At 46.8% G+C, this 26473-nt stretch overlaps 1 protein-coding gene across 1 annotated transcript in view; it reads right to left on the reverse strand.

Annotated features, from left to right (window-relative positions):
* Positions 1–26081, reverse strand: part of HMGA2 (high mobility group AT-hook 2) — a 140239-nt gene extending 114158 nt beyond the window's left edge. The window contains exons 1-3 of the mRNA XM_075551331.1: positions 25171–26081; positions 22693–22779; positions 9613–9663 (exon numbers count right to left, since the gene is read on the reverse strand). Coding sequence (XP_075407446.1) covers positions 9613–9663; positions 22693–22779; positions 25171–25281 — 249 coding nt within the window. The 5' untranslated portion in view covers positions 25282–26081. The remainder of the gene's footprint in view (positions 1–9612; positions 9664–22692; positions 22780–25170) is intronic.
* Between the last annotated feature and the right edge of the window lie 392 nt (positions 26082–26473).

A 26473-nucleotide genomic window follows, 5' to 3' on the forward strand; every position in this document is an offset into this window, starting at 1 on the left:
GTAAAACTTGAGTTGGAAATGGATCATTCTCACCCACTGTACTCTGAATTTAAAGGGGGGATGAATGGCTTAAAGACAATTCTACTTGTTATAGGATGAGCAGTGTTACCACAAATGCCTTTTTCTATTATCTCCATTAAGCTCATATAGCACATGGCCAGTGCCATGGACGCCACTACTAACTTAATGCCTGTCTCTCAAGACACAGGAGCCCCTAGCGAGGGCCATGTCCACACAGCCCACCCCACTGTTAGATCTATCCACAGCAAGTGAGCCCAAGTCTGAAAATGCTCCAGCAAGTTTCCATTAGGGACTTTTAAAAAGTTAGGCTGAGGAAACGATGGCAGGCTTCAACTAGAACTCAACATCATGACCAACATAGTTTTGCTGCCTCCGCCTCCCAATCTGACCCTTAACCTTGAGTCGCCTCTGTAAGAATTCAAATCATCAGTTAGAAAACAAAAAAGCACAACAAAACAAGGCAAGCGATTCAGATCCACATTTACCCTTGGAAAACCCAAATTCAATGACTGTACTTTATGCACAAATAGAAATGCTGTTATTCTACTGGCCCCATACCATGATGGGCTTGGAACTTTGCTAACATCAAAGACTACCATCTACCGAGTGCTTCCTACTTGGTGAATAAAGTTCTTTGACGGCTTCTTGTCATCAAAGATTCTCCAAAAATAATCTAGGAGTTGAGAACTGTCACTGACCTGCTCTCCACACAGAAAAACTGGGGCTGCTGACCCGAGAAGTTGGCCTTGGAAAGCGGATACCCAAACCCAGCTCTGTGAGCTCTCCACCACACTGCTGTGTCCTAGTACCACAGGTAGAACGATAACGACCATCCACCTTCTAACCTCCAAGAGCTCATTCATAAATTACCACATTCAGAAGCACTGAGTCAATTCTGACTCATATGGACCCTGGAGCACAGCGTAGAACCCCTCCTACCAACAGGGTTCCAAGTCTGCAATCTTCACAGAAGCAGACTGCAACATGTCTCTCAGAACGGTGGGTGGCTTCAAACCTTCAACCTTTTGCTTAGCAATTTCATCACCACTCCAGTAGGACTCCATAATTCATATACTTGGGTAAATGCAGGCCGTGAGAGATGGAATTATTTTACCATTAGGATAAGCAGGGTCACCATTTCTATCAATCAACGGTCAAAATCCTACAGAGTTCACATTATTCCAAAGCTGACATTTAATTTCACCACACAACACACCAAGCACAGACTAGCAATCAACTGCCCAGCATCAGATTTTCTGCTCCCCAGAGTAGAAGCTTACTGAAGGTGAGGTACCAATCCTGTTGGCCCCTACATCCCAGGATGAAGTTCAAGGCTAGATCCACATACTGTCAGCTAAACAATCGGAAAATAATGGGAATTGAAGATGTAGGCATTTATTTGGGAAATTATTTGGGAATTGAAGATGTAGGCATTAAAAATGGTCCAGCCAAGTCAGGAGGTCTGATGGTGAGCTGGCTAGGTGCTAACCCAAAATGAAATCAAATCTTGCTATTGAGTCGATTCCAACTCATTCTGACCTTTTAGGACAGAGTGCAGCGTCCCACAGGGTTTCTAAGGCTGAAAATGTCATGGTCATTTGAGTTCTCTTGGCTTTCGGTGATCCAGGGTGTGATAGCTGCATATGGCAGCTCGCTGCGGATGTCATAAGCTTCTCCATGTTGTCCAGCTTCTCAGACCATTTGCTCGGCGTACAGATTTCGAATGGTGAGAGGACGTAACCTGGCACACCCTGATTTTAAGTCGCACGGTGTCTCCTTGTTCCGGTCCAAAGGTTGCCTCTTGAGGAGATGAACTGACATAGTGGCTGCAAAACTGGGTACGTGACCTGGGGACGTAGCAATGGTGGTGAGGATGGTGCAGGACAGAGCAGTGTTTCACTCTGTTGAAGTGTACACAGGGCCGCTGTGACAGACAGAATGAACCAACAGCATCTAACAACAATTTTGACAAGAGCAGACGGTCACATCGGTCTCAGATTAAACCATCACCTCTCCGTTAGTAGGTGCAAACTCAAGCCACCGCACCTCCAGGGCTCCTTCCGTAAAGAGTACAGCAGCCTAGGAAACCCGATGGGGCATTCGACACAGGTTCGCTGTGCGCCCCTATCAGCTCAAGAGCACCCGACAAAAACAAGCTAGGCAAACAATGAGCAAAAACAGATTTAAACAGATTATAACACTAGGATCTACTTGACAGGATAAGCCGTCTGCCTGGCACTGTGCTCAGAGGCACTGAACATGCACCTTTGGCATTAATGCTTTGAAACCAAGGCACAAGCGACAACGTGGCTTACGTGGGTAATATAGCTGGGATTGTATACATGCCCTTTCCCCATCCAAATGGGGCCTCTAAAGCAACCACCTCCCTCCCTTGCTTAAATTTAAAGAAATATCATTCCTGAATCTGAGTCTAATGCAAGAGTAGATTCAGTGCAAGTCTTCTGAATTTGAACCAATGACTGGCTAAGCCAAACTTTAATCTATAGCCATTCCTCAATACTGAGGAACCATAAAAAGAAACATTTGTTTGGTATAGTGTCCTGAAAAACTTTCCTTTTTCTTTGTGAAAAAGTTTTATTGACATATAATTCAATTTAATGGCACAAATATATTTTAAAAAGAGTTGTGCAAACATCACAACAACCAACTTTAGAACATTTTCCTGATTCTTACAAGGGTGAACTTAAAAAAAAGTTATTTTTTTCAAAACTACGTATTTAAATTTTTTTTTTTTTACCAAACAACCTTATCACCTTCAAAGTTCTCTCCATTACACTTAATACATTTGTCAAATCTGTGATTCCATTTTTGGAAACATTTTCAAACTCATCTGTTTGGATGGCTGACAGCATCTGCCTCATTTTTTCTTCACCTCTTCTACACTGTAGTCAAACTGCTATCCGTCCATGTCCCTCTTCATTCATGGAAACAAAAAGAAGTCCCACGGAGCAAGGTCAGGTGAGTAAGGTACGTGGGGCAAGGGAGGCATGCTGGTTTTTTGCCCAAAACTGGAACCCTGAGAGGACTGCGTGAGCAGGTGCACTGTTGTGAGGGCAAAGTCAGTACCCCCCCCCCCATAGGTTACACAATCTTTTCAGAAACTCTAAATAGAAAGCTTGACCTGGCAGAATGAACTCCAAATGCACTGAGTCAACATTTTTGTCCATTCAGGAAGTTGACTGACACCCAGAACAAGGTTTGTCATCAATCGACATTTCACCTTTTTGAAATGAGAAAACCGCTTGTACACTTGAGTTTTCACCACAGCACTGTCCTCGTAAGAAGTGTTCAACATCACAGCAGTTTCTGCGACATTTTCCCCGAGGAGGAAACATGTCACAGCCGCACACTGTTTTTCTTAAATCGACCATCACAAAAAACAAGGTTTGAGCAAAATTGCTCTTACAAAAAAAATTCACTGTGACCTGAGTGAACATTCCCAGGCTACACCACTGGGCACACTAACTCAGAGCAAGTGGCTTGATGTTTGTCTAGCAGGAAAAATAGGTGTTACGAAAGCTCCTCTCTGCCTAGCGTAATGCCAGGTTGTTTTTTTGTGTGGGGGAGTACCCCCTCATAGATCCATTATTATTAGCTCATTTCCCACAACCTCCCCTACCATAACCCTAAGAAACTGTTACTCTGGTTACTGTCTCTGTAGATTTACTTATACTGGATTTCACATGAATAGTCATTCCAAATAGAAAAACGATCAACATCAAAATAAAACACAGAAAAGCCTCCATCCAAAAGAAAGCAAAAAAAAAAAAAAGAGAGAGAGAAGAAAGAAAACTACAACAAATTAAAAATGGGTCAAAAGGAGGAACAAAAGATGTTAAACTTTAACCTGACTCTATCTGTGCAGCAGGAACCCTGGTGGCATAGCAGACCACACTTAAGACTGCCAAACCCAAGGTCAGGAGCTCAAACCCACCAGTCACTCCTTGACCCCCAGGGGAAAGCTGAAGTCATCCACGCCTGCAGAGATGCACAGCCTCAGAAACCAAGGGGGAGGCTCGACTCTGCCTTCTCGGGTTGCTGCAAGTCAGAATCAATTAGATGGCAGTGAGTCTGCCTTTGATATCTGTAGTAATTCACTGCCCAATGCACTGTGAGGGCAAGACTATTCACATCTCTGGCCAATTGTTCAAGGGAATTCAGTGGAGGCTCAATCCAAAGGAGACTCTGTAAATATATTTTGGTATTTCACTATCATCCACCACCTTCTGCAAACTGGGTGTTCAGAAGTTAAACTCTAATACAACTCCCTCCTCTGATCTTGAATCCTTGGCTGGTGTGCTCCCTCTGTGGGGACTTAGCTGACACCTCACTTACACGGCTACTTGTTTTAAAGTAAGCCTATACGATCCTGGCTTCCTTCTGATAACCAGCACCATCTGAGGGAAAGGGTTTTCAATTAATTTATAAGATCACATTTATTTTAAGAGTCAACAAGTGATGAATGGAAAGAAAAGGGGAGAAAAAGAGCTTCAATGTCATGGCTACATTCACTTAATTATTGCTGAGGGCAGAGTCTGGGAATAGCCTACCTGCATCAAATGGACAGATCATCTGAATGGTCTGTTTGCCATTACTCACTCCTGCCTCCTTCTTACCAAGCTTTTTTTTTTTTATTTTAACAATTTATTGGGGCTGATACAATTCTTTTCACAGTTCATACATATACATACATCAATTGTATAAAGCACATCCATACATTCCCTGCCCCAATCATTCTCAAGGCATTTGCTCTCCACTTAAGCCCCTTGCATCAGGTCCTCTTTTTTTTTCCCCCTCCCTCCCCATTCCCCCCTCCCTCATACGCCCTTGGTAATTTATACATCGTTATTTTGTCATATCTTGCCCTATCCGGAGTCTCCCTTCCCCCCTTCTCTGCTGTCCCTCTCCCAGGGAAGAGGTCACATGTGGATCCTTGTAATCAGTTTCCCCTTTCCAACCCACTCACCCTCCACTCTCCCAGCATCGCCCCTCACACCCTTGGTCCTGAAGGTATCATCCACCCTGGATTCCCTGTACCTCCAACCCTCATATGTACCAGTGTACAGCCTCTGTCCTATCCAGCCCTGCAAGGTAGAATTCGGATCATGGTAGTTGGGGGGAGGAAGCATCCAGGATCTGGGGGAAGCATCCAGGATCTGGGGGAAAGCTGTGTTCTTCATCGATACTACCTCACACCCTAATTAACCCATCTCCTCTCTTAAACCCCTCTGTGAGGGGATCTCCATTGGCCGACACTTTACCAAGCTTTCTTATCAATAAGTCCTGCCCTCTCCTCACTACTCAACTGCGCCTACCATTTAATGGAGGCCATAATGAGCAGAGGGAAACAGCAAAGGCAAGAAGAGAACTAGAGACTGGATGACCTATAAACTCAATGGGACAAGGATATGGGAAGTTGTACACTGTCCTGTTGGGTCACCAAGAGTCTGGATAGGCTTGACGGCAGTTGGTAGCCACATATATTTATGTTCTTTATCTCTCATCATTTCCCACACACAAAATAACTGAAATTCAAGATTAGCCAATCAAAACAATAGGAGGGTAAAAAAAAGTAAAGATTAAAGAAACCAGTAGTAAACATATTCCCTAAATCACAGTACTAGTCATGTACATACTAGAGAGCTTCAAAAAAGTTTATGGAAACATTGAATTAACTTGTACTGGAATTTTTCCATAAAGTTTTAAAAGGCCCTTCATGCTTTAGTTAGATCAAACACGGTCACCCTACTAGCTACAGGTCCCACTCAGATCAGAGCAGAGTATCACTGTAGATATATATATATATATTTTTTTTTTTTTTTAGACCCATTTCATGAAATGAAAAAAGTCACCAACATTTTACTTTTAAAGCATAAGAACTTTTACTAAGTTTACAGACAAATAAAATGAGGGTAACTTAGATTTCAAACTATGTGCCTTCTAAACACAGTGTTGCCCAGTTCAAATATGCCAATTCAAGGAAATCCGTGAACGACACTATTGGAAAGAACTGAACTCATTATAAAGTGCAAGCCTATTTCCTATGGAAAATACAATGATTTACTTCTTTAGCACAAGCTTTCCAGCAGAGAATGCCATTGAACGGAATGCCTTGATATGGCCGGCTGCATACCCTAGCCAAGAGAAGATATACAAGCAAAGGGGAAGCATGCTGTCTAAAAAAAACATCGACAGTTTCCTTTTATTTCCTTTTCAAAATAGACCAACTCTTCTTTGGGGACCACATCAGGGGCTTGTAACAATTTACCACACACCAGTTTCCATCCTCAAGGCCGGTAAAAAGTGGACTCCGTGAGAATCAGTGACCATGGCTAGCTAGTCCCAGAAAGACAAGGGCTTCTGTGGTGGAGGTCTCAGATGAGATTCTCACCCAGCATGAACAACAGGTATTCGAAATTCAGATCCCCTAGAATAAGTTAAGAAGCCATTAAGAAAAAAAAATCTATATCTGTGTCTATCTATCTATAAATAAATTATACCACCTTGGCAGAAACATCATGTGTATGAGAATGAGTGCTGGGCTATAAACCAAAACCAAACCCACTGCCCTTAAGTTGACACAAAAACAATGAAAGCAGATGGGTGTAAACTCTGTGAAGTGCCAAGTGGGCAGAGGGTAACTAACTCAGACACCAGCTATGAAGCTGTAGGAAGTTTCTGAGAAGGGCAGGGTCATGACTGTTGGGTACTTTTCAGATTCCTGGTGAGCATTGCGGGATGCCTAAATCTAGGAGATGAAATGTAGACAGGCCAGTGAAGAGATCACACTTGACTGACTTTCGTTGTATTTGCTTATGGTTTGTTTTATTTCCTCTTCACAACATGACGCCCCTTCCCTCAAAGCGCTTGCCTATTTTCTATCATGTTGCTCAGTGGAAGCTCACTGCCTAATTCAAGGGGATTGGACGTCCTTTATAGAGTTCTGATGCTCAGACTTACACATGGAAGGTGTAGAGGAGGTGCAGGGGGGGGGCTCAGAAAGTTTGTGGAAAAACAGTAAGAAGACCAAGGGATTTTCCACACACTTTGTGAAGACCCCTAGCAGTTGATGTACATGACGATATCAGCGTGGGCCACAATGTGCTCGCAACAGCGCACTTTCTAGCTTCTGGGACTCATCAAACTAGGTCATGAAGCTTCCACCTCATTTGCAGAACCCGCTCCCTGGGGACTTGGGTCCATGTAGGGAAGACCACCCTGAGACTACTAAATTGGAGAGATCACATGTAGGCCCCCTATTCAACACCCCCTCCCCATGTGCCCAGCCTTCCAGCCAATCCCGCAAAACAGCCAGAACCTCCCGATCCTAACCGCCAGGCATCATATACTCACCGTCAGTCATGTGAGCCTTCTTGGTGGAAACCCCTGCTGGTGTAGTGGTTACACACTGGGCTGCCAACCACAAGGTCAGTAATTCGAAACCATCAGCCTCCAGGAGGGAGCAAGATGAGGCTTTTTACTCCTAGTAAGAGCAACCTCTCAGAGACCTGCAGGGGCAACCTCTACCCTACACTCCAGGTCACTAGGAGTCGGAATGAACTCCTTGACCTGACCCCAAGGCATCTTGGAGCAGAAAGACAAACCTTTCTTCAGTGCCCTGTCCATATTCCTGACCTCAAAGAATCCGTGGCTTGTGAAGCAGCAATGGACCTCTGGGACTGAACATGCAACTAGGGAGGTGATAAACTCACTGTCACGGGCCCACATCTATAATCCTATGTCCGTTCTGGGTGACATATTTCAAAAGACCAAAACTCAAACATGCTCCGAAGAGAGTGATGATTAGGGATGGTTGAGTCAGTAAAAAAGTCAAAGACAAAGGTATGTGTTTACTGTCCTCAGATAGTTGTAAAGCTATCTCGAGTCAAACTGGTAACAATGCCTTTGAATACTCCCCGCAGAAACGCACAAGGACAAGAATACCTGGTAGCACAACCAGTAAGCATTCAGCTGCTAACAGAAAGGCTGGTGGTTCAAACCCACCCAACCACCCTAGTGAGGAGAGCCCTGGTGACCGACTCCCATACGGCCGGCCTCCTGGAAACCCCTGCAGGCATATGCTGTCCCACGGGGCTGCTGTGAACAAGACACCCAGGGGCGGCAAGTGGCAGCTCTCAGGAGCCAGAGGACTGGTCTAACGCTCACAGCTGCTGAGCAAGAAGTGGGCAGTTTTAGCAGTGACAATTCGGGCTGGGATCCGCAAGCTTCTGAGGTCCAAACTGTCAGCCACTGCTCGGGACAAAGGCGGGACGGTGTACTCCTGTGAAAACGACAGGCTTGTAAACTCAGAGGGGCAGTTGCACCCTGAGGTGGCATCGACGCGATGGCAGTGGGTTCCTCGGCAATAGAGGTGATGAGCGTGTGCTGGGTGATCACCCTAAGGTGGCTCCGCTTGGAGAGAATGCCTTCGCTGAATGCAAACCCCTCACTCTCAGGCAGGCTGTCACACAGAGAAGTTTTGAATCTAGGGATCATCCCCATTTCCTTGTGCTAAGAAGTCTAATCCCACACATGCTGAGCAGAGGGAAAAAAGCACAAGATGAGTCAATTGAACGCAGGGCAATAGCAGTGGACAGAGTGATGCAGGAATGGCAAAGGAGCAGGGAAGCAGAATGGTGCGCAGGGGGAAAGAAAGATGTAAACGATGGGACAGGCAAAGGGAAAAGAAAGCCAACAAGCCGCCCACGCGTGGCTGGGGGTGGACCGCCCTCGGCCTTTCTCGGCAAGCGTTTCTATTCCATTTTAAGGGTGTCTTCTCCTCGGCTGGTGTCAAAGACAAGCCAGAAGAACACAGGACAGTGGAGTGGAAGAGGGAGCAAGGTCTAAGTGATCAAATCAGTGAGGTGCTCCAGCGATCTCCAAGCTTCCGACCTCGGAGAATCTGGGGTCCCCGGTGTCTGTGGGGTCAAGAGCCTTTGTGGGGATGCAACTCTAGTCGTCAGTGTATCTCAAGGCAAGAAACACTGGAGAAACAAACCCCGTTTTGTAACAAAACCAATTTGGACAAACAACACACGCACACATGCACACACACACACACACCACCTACAAACTGAGATGTGTCCAAAGCAGAGCCATGGGGGAAATGGGGGAGTGGAGGTAGGAGAAAGGGGCTAAAAAGTTATCTCACGCACTCCTCATCTGGATTTTATCACCATTTCTAATCAATGTCCAAGGTTTCACAGTGCCCCTTCACCTTTGGGACTCAACCCACAAACCAGTCATCACAATGTTACCCTGTTTGGAGGGACAGGGAGACGCTTTCCATGTTGATAAATGAGACAACAGAGCGCCTCCATCCCAGGAGAAGCACTGGGTCAACTCCCGGAGTCTAATGGCAAGAACTGGCGATAATCTGTCGCTGGCCTTAACCCTTTCACACATTTGTCAAACCCCAAGTTAGAAATGCATGCCATGGATGGCAGAAGGCCCGCCCCCCCCTCCCCCTTCCCCCACTAAACGCAAGCATTAAAAAAAATTTTTTTAAGACAGGAATTTTTCTTTACGAAAACAAAGACTAAACGACAGCAGCGATATCTCATGACTCACCCATTTCCTAGGTCTGCCTCTTGGCCGTTTCTCTCCAGTGGCTTCTGCTTTCTGCAAAATGAAAAAGGAAGTCAGATTGCTCCTACCTGACATGATTTATATGCACTGCTCCAAGGGACACATTGCAAGCAAGCATGCCCTGGTTTTCGGATGAAGCTAGGATTCTCTTAACAACCTCTTGTTCCCTTCATCTTTGAAAAGACTGTTCTCCCCCCACCCCCTTTCTCCTCACTGTATAATGTAAAAAACAACACAACATCAAGTCCTGCCCTGAAAGATGGCAATCTCCTCTGAAATGTTTGAAAACGCTTTGAAAAGGTCCTTTCATTTTGGGCCCACAATTTTTTTAAAAAGTCATTTGCACACAGTATAATTACACAAATTAGTTTTTGTTTTCAATGAATGCTCCTTACGTGATCATGATGTTCTTTTCACGTCTCAACTAAACTTACAAAATGAACATTGATGTTCAAAGCATTTCCACCTACTCTCCTGGTCCAAAGCCCATCTAGAAATTTTAGAAATGCATACATAGCCTTTTATCAAAATAACAAGCATCCTCTCACTTCCATAGGGCCAGTGTCCTGTGCCTGGTCAAAATCAACCGCCTATCGACCCACCAACCAAATGTCCTACAGCAGCAGGAGGAACCAAAAACACAAAACCAACAGAGAGCAGTCTCCTGAGATGAAATGATGGACGCCAAAATAAGTTTTTAGTGAGAATTTCACACACCTGACATGAGCCTCCTTCTAAGTACCTGAAGCGCTGCCTCTTTCTATTCCTGGACAGGAACAGGTTTTGCCGGTATCGCATGCCACTTTTCAATCAAATGTCTTTATTTGCAAAGCAATTCATTTTTGTCACCCCTACTATTCCAACTCTAAGAGTGCGTGCGTACACAGACCACGTACACGTAAATGTACGTGTTTAATCTTTCTTAGGATGAAAAACATTTTAGCACATATTGCTCTGTGCATGAGAATAACTAAGTTAGGTAAATAACTTATCCAAGGTCCTACACAAAGGGGCTAAGCAGCAGGCCTGGAATTTGAACCTTGTTCTGTGGGACTGTTTCTACCTTCCTGATGCTGCTTTTCCCTTATTGTACAAGCATTTGCTACCACAAGAAAACACTTCAGCAAACCCAAATTGTCATCAATTCGGCCAATTTCCCAGAAAAAAGGTACTCTTGCTAACTCTGAAGAATTCTGCCTATCCACCTCATCCTCAGATTTGGGCACTCTCCACTTTGAAAGGAAGGCCTTCTGCATCGTCAGGGCTGAGCAGCCGCTGGCTTTTGTACCTTTAGTCCTGAATGAGTTCAATTAGGTAAAAGCCTGGTGGGCCTCAGATGGTGTCTTTTAAGAGAGAGAGGCCTCCTGAAAAACAGGTGCTACTTTGGAAAGCTTAGGTTCAAATCCCTACCTGTCAAGACTCTGAGCAAGTCCCTGAAAAAGATGTTTTCATTTCATCTGTAACAGGTAACTACTTCTCCTTTAAGGAATCTTCAAGGTACTTGAAAGTGCCCCCAGGTAAATCAGGTGCACAAGAAACGTTCCTATCTACCTAATATGACATGGGCTCCTTAACGAGAAAGCTGTCCCTTCAAGTCAGTCAATCTCATAGGAAGTTTAGTCCAAGAAATACTGCCTGCCACTCGCATGCTACCTGCAGGGTGATGCTTGGAAGAACCCCTTCAGCGAGCGCATGGTGGGTTACATGAGCACGGAATCTGTGCAGCACGGAAGCAGCCTCTGATTTAATCTCTGGGAGCAATTGTGGAGCTGCAGCTTACTCAGTAGTAAATTACACAAACACAGTGAGATCAAAATCCTTCTTAATGGAAATTCAGAGGTCGGGAGCTTGAGGAGATGAAGCTTTTACAGACCCTGAAGGCCAAAGGTATGACCGCAGGCCTCTTCTGCAGTTTTGGAGTTTCAGGACTGTGATGTGATCACTGGAATCTGCTAGAAACAGGGCTGCTAAGAGGGTTCCGTTGGATTCCCAAGTCACAGAGAGTAAATCCCTCCCAGCCAGCAAGCTTCGCGGCTAAGATGAATTCTGAAGGAACAGCTCATTGACAGAAGACAATCCGCCCCCATAAAAAATTTTTTTTTTAATTCACACCATTAACTAAAGGGCAAAACACCACAATTATCACTTGGACTTGTTAAAAAGCAAACTTGCTCCTTGGGCGCTGAGGCCAGTGTTAGGTGTAAACTGAAACCCTCTTTGGAGACTCAGTGCAGAAGAAACACTTGAGCTGTGTGGCCTCGAGCTGGGAGGTTTTCATTGTTGCTTAACACCCACATTATTTAATCATTCTAATCAAACTCCACCACGGCTACAACACGGGCCGGGGTTGTAGCAGACCCAGAACTTTTACCCGCCAGAAAACCCTGGCTTGGACTTTGCCTCCCTCCCCTCTTGTGTTTAATGCTCTTCAGGATATTATTTTTCAGTAGAAGACAAGCAAAACACTTGGGGGGTAGGGGAGGCTTGCTGGGAATTGAATGTCAACGTACAAAATACTGTAAAAGTGAATACTCGGTTCCTCTTTGCCAACCTGGAAATGGGTTCCATGCTATAAAGTCAGGAGGAAAGGAAACATAACAAGTTCCAAGTATTTATTATTTAAGGGGAGGGATACAGAGATGCACAATTCTGCATTTATGAGCTGAAGTTCCACCCCCATTGCCATCACGATTATGCCAAGGTTCTTGCTAATCAAAAATATTGTCTGTAAGTGTGCTATTTCTTCCCTCCTTCTCTTAATCATACTGCCTTCATTTTCAAAAAAGGTACAGCTTCAGAATTGTATAATGAATTGTATGTCTTTAAGTTCATGAGATAAATGCGCCTCTTTCTCTAAAAAGTTTTGCTAGTTCAGCTCTCAAATGCGCTCCACGTAACAAGAGAAAGAAAATTAATCCACCTATTCAATCTCCCTCTTGAAATTGCAAACAGCGCGCAGGAGGTCCTCAATGTGTACTTGTAGATGGAAACTCACCCTCACTGCCAGCGAGTCGATTCAACCTCATAATGACCCTGTAAGGCAGCGTAGAACTGCCCTTGCGGGTGTCTGGACTCTTTTTGCTGGAATAGAAAGTTGTCTCTTTCTCTCTGGGAGATATTGGTGGTTTCGAACTGCTGACCTTGCAGTCAGCAGTCAAGGGTCTAACCCACTACTCCAGCAGAGAGCCTGCATTTGTTGAAGATAAAAATGAAACTTATTTTTTTTCTGTCAGCATTCGTGTCTTTTTTTCTCTCATGAGCCAAGCCTTTCATTTAATAATCAGAAAATAATAATCCCCAAAAGTGTAGCCCTGTGGCTTATTTGGGAGCCACAATCTGGGTAGCAGTGGGCCCATTTCCAATAGACTTATAAACTAGCACCCCAGAGATTTCTCACAACTTCCCGTAAAAGGAAACAGAGGAAAGTTCTAGGAAGCAAAGCTATGGAGAGAAGTATAAACATAGGTGTGTGCATATGTAAATACACTAATTCATAAAAATAGGGGTACTGGCCTATGCATGTATGTGTGCGCGTGTGCATGCACACACACGCACGCACACACACACAAACAGCAAGAACCCTTTGTTCTAACAACCTGGCCTTCTGTGATGCTCACCCTCCTGGCACTATCATTGAAGACAAAGCAAGTGCATAGCAAATGTGTGGAAGAAAGCGGATGGTGCCCAACTATTAAAAGATACAGCATCTGGGGTCTTAAAGGCTTGAAGTTAAACAAGCAGTCATCTAGCAGAGAAGCAACAAAGCCCACATGGAAGCAGCACACCAGCCTGTATGATAAGGTGTCAATGGGATCGGCTAACAGGCATCAGAAGACCCCAAGCAAACAAAAAAAAAAACCCTATTGTTGAGAATAAGTAGGATCAGAGAAAAAACCCCACAAACCCATCTGTAGACAATGTGATATCCCCTCACATTAGAGTCACAAGTTAGAGATGAGTCAACCAGGGTGCAGTTCGGCACCGATGAAACACACAATATTCCTCTGGTTCCTGGAGACTTCCTCGTCCCCATTACTCCAGTCCTGCCATTCATTTCGGGCTGGACTGGAGCATGTGCACAGGTACAGATAAGAGACGAGAGCCCATGACTTGCGGAATCCAGGAACAGGAATAGGGATACCAGGAGGGTTGGGGGAAGGTGGGGAGAGAAGGGCAGGAAAAGGGGAAGATGGACACATAACCACACTCTGTCCCCGCCTGGGGGGGAGGTGGGTGGAGAACAAGCAATAGACACCGTGGGGGGGAGGGAGACAATGGTGAGTGTAAGATATGAAAATAATCATTTATAATTTATCAAGGGGTCACGAGGGTGGGAGGAAGGGGAGGGAGGGAAAAAAGAGCCGATACCAAGGGGTCAAACAGAATGCAAATATTTAGAAAATGATGGCAACATGTACCAATATGCTTGATACAATTGAAGTATAGAATGTTCTAAGAGCCCCCAATAAAGTGGTCTTTTAATTTAAAAACAAAAAACTTACCTCGGCCCCCCCCTGCCTTTTGGTTATTGGAGATACCACAAATTCACTAGCATTCAGTCAATATTTTTCACAAAATATCGGACCGTGCACAGAAGTGTAGAGTATACACTTCAGCTTCAGAGAGCTGGATTCAAACTCAGGCTCCCAGTCAGAGGACTTTTAGCTTTCAGACACGTCCATTTGCAGTGGTTCCCGTGGCCAGCAGTTCTAAACCATCAGCGCTCTGAGGGAGAAGGCCAAGGCTACCCATCTCCATAGAGAGCGACCATCTCGGAAGCCCACGGCGGGGGGTGGGGGCAGTTCTACCCTGCCCTAGACGGTCGTTAGGAGTCCCAATCGACTGGGTGCCAGTGAGTGGGGGTGTTTGTCTTGGTGCTGTTGTTTACGTTTCTAACCACAGGCTTCTCCTTGGTGAAATGAAAAGCATAGGCCTACCTTTGAGGAGGAAAGGAACAAAGTCTACAAGTGCAGTGCCCAGGCAAAACTACAACCTTCAGTGGTGATTCAAATGTAAGTTTTTCCCTCCCGCCCGAACTATAAAATGATATCCTTGAAACAAGTACCCCCAATTCTGTAAGTTTCCACGGTGACTTTCAGAGAGCTGTCCTGTCCTACGTAAGTGGGACAGCTACTAACTCCCCCTGTCTCACGCACGGGAGCTTAAGCAGACCTGCCCACGTGCTTAAGTGGTGGAAACGGGACCCAATCTGATTTCAAGGCCATAAAGGATCTGTTCTTCTGGGAGATATTCTTGTATAAAACATAACAGCCATCAGCGGAAACAAAACAAAAACACAGAGAGCTTCTGGGCTGGAAATCAACTGAACAGTTAAAAACACACACATTTCCAACTGTCCTAGGAACACAGAGAAAAGAGGTGATTTGGAAGGAAGGAACTTATCCCTTCTGACTTCAGGGTCAAATTCAGACGGCTGTTAGTTTTACCGTATTTCTAAACGATCTCCACATATTTATGTGGACTGCAATAATGTATGCAAACCAGAATTCTCCCACCCTGAATCAACCAGCCCATGAATCTGGGGACACACACACACACACACACACACACACACACACACACACGGCTAGAAAAATATTTGGTGTGGTGGTACCCTGTTTGGTGCTCATGTCTCTTAATCTTTCATTTTCCCCCTAAAGATTTTAAAACCTGCTGGCCCAAGAGGACATGGGGCACACTAGGCCAAGTCTAAAAAGTCAGGTTTATTGCTTTTTCAAAAACATATATAGTGCAAATATTGTGAACCAGGGTGAGAATCAAGTGGACCAATCAAACAGACTCAATAAGGATTGCATACAGTCATTTTACTGTAGTGATCCTCCAATTACGTGGAACTTTGCTCTTCCAAATTTGAAGTGCAACCCTCTTCGGTCTTGCAATATATGTTACACATTTGCTATCACTGCATATTCTCTGATAAGTAATATCAGGAAATCCCATCACACGTTGCCATTTATGCTCATTTTACCCATGGAAGCCTTTACTACCCACTCTCAGGCCGCTGTTGTGCACACGCCAGCCTCCATCTGCGCAGGCAGGGAAGAACTAAGGCTACAGCAGTGGGATCAATGATCCACTTTCACAATTTACAATGAACTCTCCGCGAAAGCTTCTCAGTTCCTCTTTAGAAATCAGAAAGACGATCAAGAGTTCACAGGGTGACAGTGAGCAAACGGGGTCACTCTGAGTCAGTGTTGGCGTGAAAGCACCCTACAACATCACCCTGGAGAGAAGAGGGGGGACGGCCCTGTTAGCCCTTGAGTCAGCTGCCCACACGTGGTGACCCCATGCGCAAGCAGGTGAGATGCTGCCCAGGATGAGTTGCAGACTGCACCGCTGTGATCCACAGTGGTGCTGATTATTAATTGGCTGGTTTGGGAATGTAGCGGGCCAGATCTTCCAGGAGTTCAACTGAAACCAGTTCAGAATCCCAGCCGGACTGCAAGTCACCGAATGAGGGGTGTATAGGAGCCCAATGAGCCCAGGGTGCAGAACTGAGCCCGTGGGTTCACATAAAATCGCACACTTGAGGGGGGTTCATGTTTATGGACAAGTTCCATCATCTTTTCATACCCTCTGCATACAGCATTTTCAAAGCCCCCTTATACTACTCTTATGAATAGCTGAAGCAAGATTAGAAGCTTCATCCATGACATAACCATCTCGTCATCTATGTAATCTACTGTAGAAGCACCAGTGTGGCAGGACTGCTCTGACTCGGGCTGCTGCATGTTGTCAAGTCAGTTCTGTCTGAGCAAGGCTCGCTGACAGGCGAGCTGCCCTAGACGGATGTCGACTTCTCCGGTGGCCATCTTTACTGGGACACATTGCCAGGTCGGTTCCCAGAGCTGCTGGGAGCTCAAACAACCCCCCTTTCCGGGATCAACCAAGCACTTAACGACTGTGCCACCAGGGCCCCCGATGCCTGCATGGACTCACTAAAGCCACACCTGCTGGCACGGCATCTATTCCAACTCACCTACCCTACAGGACACAGAAGGACTTTCCTCCCCAAAGGGCTTCTAAGACCGTCCGTCTGACTGCTCCATCTTTCTCCCACACGGTAGCTGGTGTGTTGCAACCTGCAACCTATCAGTTAAGAGACACACTCCTTAACCGCTATGCCAGGCAGTGCTCCCTCCAACTGCAAACTACCAGCGCTCACTGCCATGGAGTCGATTCTGACTCGTCGTGACCCTACAGGGCAGAGAAGAACTGCTCCACAGGGTTTCCAAGATGACACAGCTTGATCGGAGACAACCGCGTCTGTCCTGTGGAGCTCCTGCGGGTCTGAACTGCCAATCTTGTGGTTAGCAGCCCAGAGGCGAACCCACTGAGACCAGGGCTCCTTGATGACTGCATTCACTGGGGGGTTAAAAAGGATGCTGCGCAGGCTCATCAGTGCATCGAGCAACCACTCTACAACAGTTCTCCATTCACCATTCTCTCCTGGTTGACAAAGGTTCATAATAAAAAACTTCAGCATGCAGGACAGTGGAAGTCAGAGTTCCACCCTTGTGCCAAGCTCCATGGTTCCCAGGTAAGTTCTGGAAACGGTGAAGGCAAACAACAAAACAAAGAAGACCGGTTTGGATGACTGAACCGAATACAATGCTCCCCATGATCCAGCTAGCCTCATGAAAGAAGTGAAATGTGAGAGAAGAGCAAGCAAGCCAATTCTACTGGTGGCTACTGTATCTGCCTGTAAAAACACATTCATGCCTCGCGCGTACCTTTTATATTGTTGTGAGGGGCAGGCTTAGTTCTCCAGCCTCAAGTCTGCCAACTCCTGAACTAGGTACCTCAGCCGAAAGTGCGGGGATAACAGCGGCTAAGCTGTACCAAATTCCACCTGCCTGAATTCTCTTGTGTGTCTCAGCATCTTGAATCCCAGGTGGGATTTTCCAGCCCAGAGACAGACAAAGCAAACAACCGCATAATAACTGTGGGCCAGAATTGACAACCTCCAGGACTACCCTTCCCTGACTGACCTATATTGGAATCTTTGGTTACCTCTTGAATTGGGCTTACTTTGAGAAATCCTGTCCACCCCCTTCAACATCCAAGCTCTAAGATTTTTTTAAATATAATTTTATTGGGGGCTCATACAACTCCTAACACCATCCATCCATCCATTGGGTCAAGCACATTTGTACTTGGTCAACAGAGTGTAGCGGAAAGAACATGTCAAGTCATCACAGGAGAGCGGACTGCTCCCAGGCCTCCCTCCACCCACTGAGCGCCCTCATTTCGATTGTATTATACAAGGTATTACCCAAGTGGCCTAAGCAACTCAGCCACTGGCTCAGCCTGACTGGGTCTGGAGGCAGGCACCCTGTCCTCCTTCCTTCCTCTCCTGTTTTTGGGGGTTTTAAAAATGATTTTATTGGGGACTTGTACTACTTTGATCACAATCCATCCATACCTCGTGTCAAGCACTTTGTGCATTTGTTGCCCTCATCATTCTCAAAATATTTGCTTTCTACTTGAGCCCTTGGTATCAGCTCATTTCCCCCCTCCCTCCCCATTCCCCCACGAAGCCTTGATAATTTATAAATTATTATTTTGTCATATCTTACACTGTCTGATGTCACCCTTCACCCACTTTTCTGTTGTACGTCCCCCAGGGAGGAGGTTATATGTAGATCCTTGTAATCGGTTCCCCCTTTCCACCTCACCCTCCCACCACCCACCCTTCCCAGTATCGCCACTCTCACCACTGGTCCTGAAGGGATCATCTGTCCTGGAGTCCCTGTGTTGCCAGTTCCTATCTGTACCAGTGTACATCCTCTGGTCTAGCCAAATTTGTAAGGTAGAATTGGGATCATGATAGTGGTGGTGGGGGGTGGGGGGGGTAGCATTTAGGAACTAGAGGAAAGTTGTGTGTTTCTTCATTGCTACACTTCACCCTGACTGGCTCATATCCTCCCCCCGATGCCTCTGTAAGGGGATGTCCGGTTGCCTACAGAGGGGTCTTGGGTCCCCAATCTGCACTCCCCTCAATCACAATTTGATTTTCTGTTCTTTGATGCCTGATACCTGATCCCTTTGACACCTCATGAGCACACCAGGCTGGGGCCCAAGCTCTAGGATTTATCTGAAATGGTAAGTAAAGCCCACATCCTAAAAAGTATCTGTGACTGGGTACTAGTAATTTATGAAATTCAACCACATTCCTGGAATGTGAATGATGAGACGCCTGTGCCTACCTTGAGAGTAATCCATTAAGAGGTTTCCTCTATACTAGGATATTAAAGAAAGATATTAAAAGATATGTTTCCTCAGCATTTTAAATAATATCAACTTTAACCCAAAGACCCTTTGCTGTCAAATTGATTCCAACGCATAACTGTCATACGGTTTTCTGAGACTGGAAATCTTAAGAGCTGAGAGCCTCAACTTTTTCCTGAAAAGCTACACATGGGTTTGAACTACCAACCTTTCCGTTAGCGGTCCAATGCTTACCTGTAGAGCCACCAGCATTCCATATGTACTTTACCTAGATACATTTACTTCCTGCCCTTTGCTTGCTGGGTCTGGACATCATATCAGAAGTTAAAAGGAAGATAAAGCCAAACCTTATGAAGAAGAGCTATTATGTTAAAGGTCTTTTATTTAACGTGCAACTCCCTTCTATTAAAATTTTATTTAACCTCAGGGAGCAAATGTTTGCCTTAAAGCATCTGAGTAAGAACTGACTCGAGACTTAAAGGTGAATTTGATTTGTGACCTTACACACAAGAGAATTAGTAACAACCTCTCCAGTATTCTTGCATGATTAAAAAGCCACAACAAACATCCCTAAACTAAACATAAAGGAGATTCTATCTTTCTTCTCTCCAAACAAAGGAAATGTTATGAAAACACAAAGTATTTCCATCTCATACAAACATGAGAAAAACAAAAAGGGAAATTACAGGAACACTGGTTACAGGTATACCTCAAGCTTATTTTTTAAAAAATCTACAAACCCACACATTGTTTATTCAGGAAAACTTGTTTACTTTTCCTTACTAAGGTAAAGGATTTGGAGCACTAAGAGTTCTTGAGAATGTCTAGAATTATCACATAATGGCCACCCATTAAGGAATATGTCTGAATGGAATATAAGTAAAAGGATGAAGGCAGACATTCGTTTCCAAGCGTATCAAACGTAACTAACTGCACTTTTAGAAATGTGTTTCAATTTTCTTTCGAATGGGGCCTGACATTCAAGAGAGCTAATTTTGGTGTTGTCCAGTCAGTCTTTTACAGCAATGGTCTGTGTGCATGTCAAGTTTCTCTGCTGATTTCCTAACCAGCCGCTTTGTTTCCAAACGCCCCAAGGCCAGCTACTAAGTCCAAACACAAACTCCAAGCAGGAGGAAATTTAAACACCCATCATCAAGGTCCCCTTGCACTCTGTGGGCCCTCGGATTTTCTAAGTGCTTTTCTCTCACACTTACCAGTTTTTCTGCTATCTTTTCCATGATGATGTGTCTCAGTTTGCAGGAGAACAGCCAACTGATTAATTAGAGGAGAGTCTTCCCACATCTACTGTGGTCCATCTAGCCGAGGTTATTTATCACCCACACATATTTTTATGAAGATCACTACATTTCAAATCTTAAGAAATATATGTTTTATTAGAATACCTCCCTGGGTTTGGTAAACAAATATATGTTTGCTCATTATGTTCTTAGGGGGTTAGTAGCAAACTCAGGAAATACTCACTTGAAAGTGAAAATATCTTAAATTTTATACCTGCCATGACCAATTCACCAGTGCCATTCATTATTTTGCAAAGTATTGTGGTCTCTAAATGAAGAGTAATTTATAAAACGGGAGGAAAGTAGTCATCCTATGAACAAATAGATCCATTCACTTTTAAGAAGAGCCTAACTGTATGAAATGATTGTGTCTGAAAGCAGGGTAAAATGAAAAGATTTGAGGAAGGGATTTTTTTCCTTTAGGAAACAGTAAGCCTACTTCTGTTTGGCAATGCAAAGGAAACATTGTGAGGGAGAAGAGCAGCTAGTAGGATAGGGCCATTTGTAAAATACTTTTCACGAAAATAACTAAAAACAAATCCATTCTTCCTTGGGAGGGAACTGAGCGACATTTTCTCACTAAATTAGGTACAGTTCCCAGATTTTTTTTTTCCTGTTAGTAAAGATTTTGTTAAAAGCATACTGCCATGAGTCGATTCCGACTCAAGAGTGAGCCGATCAGACAGAAGGGAACTAACTGCCCCTTTGGGCTTCAGGGAGTGGAATTTTTACAGGAGCAGACAATCTCATCTTTCCCCCTCAGAGAAACCAGTGTGTTTGAACTGTTGACCTGTAGTTCACAGATCATTGTGCAACCCACTACACCACCAATCTTAAAGTTTTTGGTAGGTAGTGGGGTAAACTTTTCTACTCGCTCTAAAATGTAACCCTGAGAAATTTGGAGATAAAATTCATTTTTGACTTTTAAATGTTAAAATTTTAAGTAACTTATTTATGATAAGATAAAGATTCTCCTAAAAGATTCATTTTTTCCTGTTTTTCTGTTAGCTAGGTATTCAGATTCCTTCATCATGTCATGAGAATAACCTAGCTAAATCCCACACTTTTTTAACAGACCAACTCCTTAGCAAAGTCAGTACCTTATAGTTGATTTAATAAACCAAATAAAATATAATAAATAAAAGGTACGAATTCATAGTAGGAATACCAAATAAAACAGTCATTTTTTAAATGACAAGGTTACTTAGGGGTTCTTTAAAGTTTGTTGTCTACATGTGATTCACAATAAATGACACTCTACGAATCAGTTAAATTTAAATATGCTGAAATTCCCCCCCTTGAATTCTGTTCAAACTGTTAAAATAAAACAGACAAGAGCTTGTAGCTATTTCCCAAGTAACTTTATCTGTATCCTAGTTGCTATGGTAATTTATAACACTGAAAAGTATCACATATAAGATGGTTAGTGCCCGCAGACCCATAGAAAACCACACATAACATTAATTCCCATAAGATCAGGATATAGTCCTTTGCAAAGAGTGCTGTACTCTAACCTGTGGAAAGATGAGTCAAACTTACTTCTAACTTTTGATCCATGGCTTTCAACTTATTTTACTTATTCAAATACAAGTTAAATGCATAAATTGCAATTCTGGATTTCTATATATAATCCCCCCTCCCCCCTGCAAAATGACTAAATTTTATATTTACCTTCACTTCTCTAAACACACATTGGCTCTAAACTCTTTCTTCAATGCTAGTTTAAAAACAACCAAGATGAAGTTATCTGAAGCTGCAAGTTAAATTTTATTTTAAAAGACACGAAATGTTATACTTAACTGGACTCCATTCCTGCCCAACAATACATTTGTTAAAAAGAAATTCCCATTGTTCAATTTGGAGCATTCCACTGTCAGCTTTTGGAGAGAAAATGAAGTATTATAGTGCAGGTGTCTTATGAAACAAGCAGCAGGTTTTATCGCTGTTTTATCACTGTGTTAAAGCTGTAAAGTCTGTCTCTCCCCTCTCCCCTCCCAAGATCCCACAACTGGATTTACTTCCAATGACCGCCTTTTGGCAAAGTACTTAACTACAATCAGGGATTTGTTTGACCGTTGTCATGTAAATAAGGACAAAATTAATTCATCTTTATTATTTTTTTCAGAGGAAATTACAAAAGCTTCACCATCAGGCAAAACCTTTCATTTTGAGTCTTCCTCCCTACCTAAACAAACAAAACACGACTATTTCACCACTAAGATAAATCCTAATTGTATCATCTCTACCCCCTTTTTGCCTCCACCCCCCATTTTAAGTTTCCTATTATTTGGTGATGGATTTGTTTGTTGGCTTGCTTGTTTCAAAGCGAACCCTCAGGATCTACATGATTTCCTTCTAAACATCTGCTAGGTAAATAAGGTTGAGTCCTGCCCAATTAAGGTCCGTACTGAGTCCTGGTTTAAGAAGGTGGGGTACCTCTTTAGAGGTGGATCTGGAGTAGGCAGGTGGCCAAGTGGAGCAAGTCGGAAGAGCATGACTTAAGAAATCTCACCTTTTGAGCCGCCTTGGATGGACTCTTGTTTTTGCTCCCTTTAGGTCTTCCCCTGGGTCTCTTAGGAGAGGGCTCACCAGTTGGTTCCTAAGTGGAGGAGGAAACACAATGCTGTTGTGGCAAAACCATCGGAACGCTATGAACCCTGCCTGCCCAGCTATATTCTGTGCATGGGCTCGCCGCTCAAGGGAGCTGTTGGGCCACTGGCAGTTCAAGCACAAATGGGTGGATGCAGAACGCACAGAGTTTACAGAAAGGGCAAGTAACTAGACTGCGCATCCCAGAGCACAAAGAGGAAATTCAGTTTAGCATATGAAAACCAAATTCCGGCTCAACTCCAGAAGGTAACAAAGGCCCCCTGGATTTTCAGGGTGTGAAATTTGCAAGACTGTGCATCCCAGCACCCCAAGGAATAAGCAGGAATGCCATTACCAGTGATACTACCATTTCAAGGAACAGAATATTCTGCTACCATGAACACCTCAACAAACTTCAAATTGGAAAGCTGGGTTTTAAACATCCCTGTCTACCTGCAAGCTAGAATGAAATGTTGGAGCAATTATCCAAGTTCTTCAGCTCAAAATAACTCCATTCTACCTAGAATCTCCAAATAATTATGGTAAATCTGTGGTGGGAGGCTTTGCTTGAATTATCTAGATAATTGCTTCAATTCTCCACTTCCTTTTGGAAATGCAGGCGTGGGCTCCAGTCTCAGTTTAAAGACCTTTGGATACAAATAAACACATTTTCTCCCAAAGCTTTCCTATGAAAAGCTCTAATGGGGTAGACTGGGAAAAAAGGAAAGAGGGGCTAGTGAGGAGGGGTGACGGGGGACACTCTGGGAAGGGTATCAATAGGTTCAGCAAAACCTTCCAAGTGCTCCTATGCCGGCAGGCAGTACATGCTCCAGTGGGTAAGGAAACGGGATGATTAATATTCCAGATACTAACTAACTATTTATCCAGCGAATTGTCGATGCACGTTTCTTTCCGATGCGCTGATTGCAGGAGACTAATTAGCTTGAAACATCTCAAAGTCTTCCATGAGAGTTCACGTCCCATTGGAGAATATAGGAAAGATTCCCCTAAGCGCTCGCTTGTGTGGGCACATCGGGGCAAACAATTGCAGACACATTTTTCTTTCTTTGTGAACTCCGCCTTAACTCAAAGGTAAGACCTCAGACCCCACCGCATTTTCTTTGGGACTTTTTAGGGGGGCTGTGGGACAGGGTAGGTGAAAGGAGGGGTAATTAGTTTGAGAGAGAGCTGGGTGGCTGGTGGGAAAGGAGAGAGGGAGGGCTGCGACTTCCTGGGAGGTGTAGAACAGGATCCTAACGCGGTATTAAGTGTCGCTTGGCAGAGCGGGAAAACTCAGGGGCCTCTAGATTGGCTTGTTTCCCTCCCTTGATGATTTCAAAAAGGTACAGCCCTCTGGGGTTTTCTAAAACGCACTGGCAAGCAAACCTTGTTCAATTTCCCCACTTTGCTCCCGGGCAGTTGGTTTGGGGACTCTTTGGGTTTGTTTCCGAATAGGCCTCGAAAGAAGCCATTCAAGACCCCAAACTTCGTGTTAAAGCCCTCTTGGAAGCCGAGTCCTGTCCCAACCTTCTCTGCAGATGCTTGCAAATTGCTGCAAACCCCCAAACCCAACCCCCGCCCCGGGTGCTCCCGCAGCCCCTCCAGCAGCCGCGGCACGCTTAATTGGTTGCATCCGTAGACAAAACCCTCCACTCCGCGGGGTCTGGGGCGCCCCTCGACCGTAGCCGCCCAAATCCCAGACACTTTCCCCGGGGAAGCACGTCGCGTGCCTACAACCAGCCGACGCGGGATCCAGGGGTAAATGGGGGCCGGGGCTCGTGGCCAGGCAGTGACCCTAGCTACGCGGCCGGCATCCTCTCGGACACCCCAAACGACGCGCCCTGGGCCGAGCGAATTAACGCTGCCGCGCGAGGACCTGTCCCCCGCGATCCCTTCCCGGAGCCACCTCGGCGGGAGCCGCGGCGGCGCCAGATTTAAAGAGCCCGAGGAGGATCCGGCGGCCAGGTCTCCACGCGTCCTTTGTCGCCAGGGCGGGAGTCCCGGGCCACCCGGGAGCTCGCAGGGGCCGCCCAGGCGGCGGCGGCCGCGGGACAGACCCCGGCCCGTGAGCAGCGCGACGCGGCTGGCCCGTGACCCTCCCCGGCCATTTCAAAAGCGGCGCCAAAAGTGCGGGCCAGCTCGGGCTCCCCGGCCTCGGAGAGACGGCGCCACTCGGGGGCCGGGCACAATAGCGAGGGTCGCAGGACCAGGACGCGCAGCGCCGGACCCCACCTCGCCCACCCCCACCCCGGCCCCGGCCGCACCGCCCACCGCCCGGCCCGGGCGCCCGGGGCTCCGCCGTCCTCCCCCCGTCCCCGCCCGCCCGGCCCAGGGCTCCCGCGCTCGGGTGGCCGGCGACTCCGCGGAGCGCAGGTGCCCCCCGCGCGGCCCGCGTACTGACTTGCGGTTGCTTCCTGGGCCGGCCGCGTCCTCTCTTCTGAGGCCCCGGGGCGGCAGGTTGTCCCTGGGCTGAAGTGGACGGCTGCCCAGCGCCTTCGCCTCGTGCGCTCATCCTGCTTCCCGCCGCCGCCGCTGCCGCCGCTGCAACCGCTTCGCCGCCGCCGCCGGCCCGCAGCCGCCCCGAAGCTTGGGTGCTAGGGGCCGGAGGGTGAGGCGGAGTGAGAGGCAAGAGCTGGCGGACGGCGAGCGCTGCTGCTGCTTACGCTGCCGCGGCTGCCACCATCAACACCGGACGTCCCGCGGCGGCCGGGGAGCGCACAGGGGAGGAGGAGGCGGAGGAGGAGGAGGAGGAGGCGAGAAGGCGCTGGCGGGGTGGGTGGGTGGCGGAGGTGGAGGTGGCGGTGGCGGAGGTTTGGAACGCGGAGGAAATCAAAGGAAAAGGAAACGCGCGCCGAGAGTTGGAAAGACTGCTCTCGGGTCGGGAACCGGAGTGGCGGGCACCGGGAGCCCTTCAGACACGGGTTGGGGTGGAAAGAGAGCGGACGGCGGCCCTGGAAACGTTAGGCGGGGAAAGAGTTTCTCCTCCTCCGCGCCCCCACCACGCTCCCAGAGAGAGAGAGAGAGAGAAAGAGAGAGAGAGAGAGAAAGAGAGAGAACGAGAGCAGCGCCGAGGGGAGCCGGGCGATCCCGCCCGGATGGGCCGCGGGCAGGGCGCAGGCAGGGGACGCTGCCGTGGGTGGCACCGCGCCTCCTCGGGTGGCGGGAGCTGGCGGCGGCGGCACGGCAGAGTCGCGGGGGGACGGGCTGCTAGCTCGTGCGTCGCGCAGCGCCGGGCGGCGAGTTTGGCGAGTTTCGGCGCTCGCACTCCAGCGGGGTGCGTGTGAGGAGTGAGCGCGTGCGTGCGCGCGCGCGCGCGGGTTTGGGAAAGGGGCGGGGAGCGTGCCCACCTCTCACCGGGGGCGGACAGAGGGGAGGGGGCCGCGCCCGGGGAAAAGTGCAGGGAGGAGGGGGCCGGGCGAGCCGCCGCGCCGAGGCTACTGGCCCCGGGCCAGAGGCAGTCTTCGAGCTGCGGCGGCGGCGCCCCACCGCCACCCGGAGCCCCGCTCTCGAGACCCAGCCCGGTGGCGGGGTGAAAGGGACAGGCCTGGAGTCCCCGGCCCTCGAGCGCGCGGGGCTCGCGCCTCCCGCCACGCGACGGTGCCCTGGGAACGCGCGGGAACAGGGCGGTCCCAGCGCCGCGTGTAGGGACTCAGCCCATACCTGCGCCTCGGTGCTGCGGCTCCAGCACTGGACGGGGAGCTGGT

The sequence above is a fragment of the Tenrec ecaudatus genome, chromosome 6 (assembly GCF_050624435.1).
Source record: "Tenrec ecaudatus isolate mTenEca1 chromosome 6, mTenEca1.hap1, whole genome shotgun sequence".
Taxonomy (NCBI): Eukaryota; Metazoa; Chordata; class Mammalia; order Afrosoricida; family Tenrecidae; genus Tenrec; species Tenrec ecaudatus.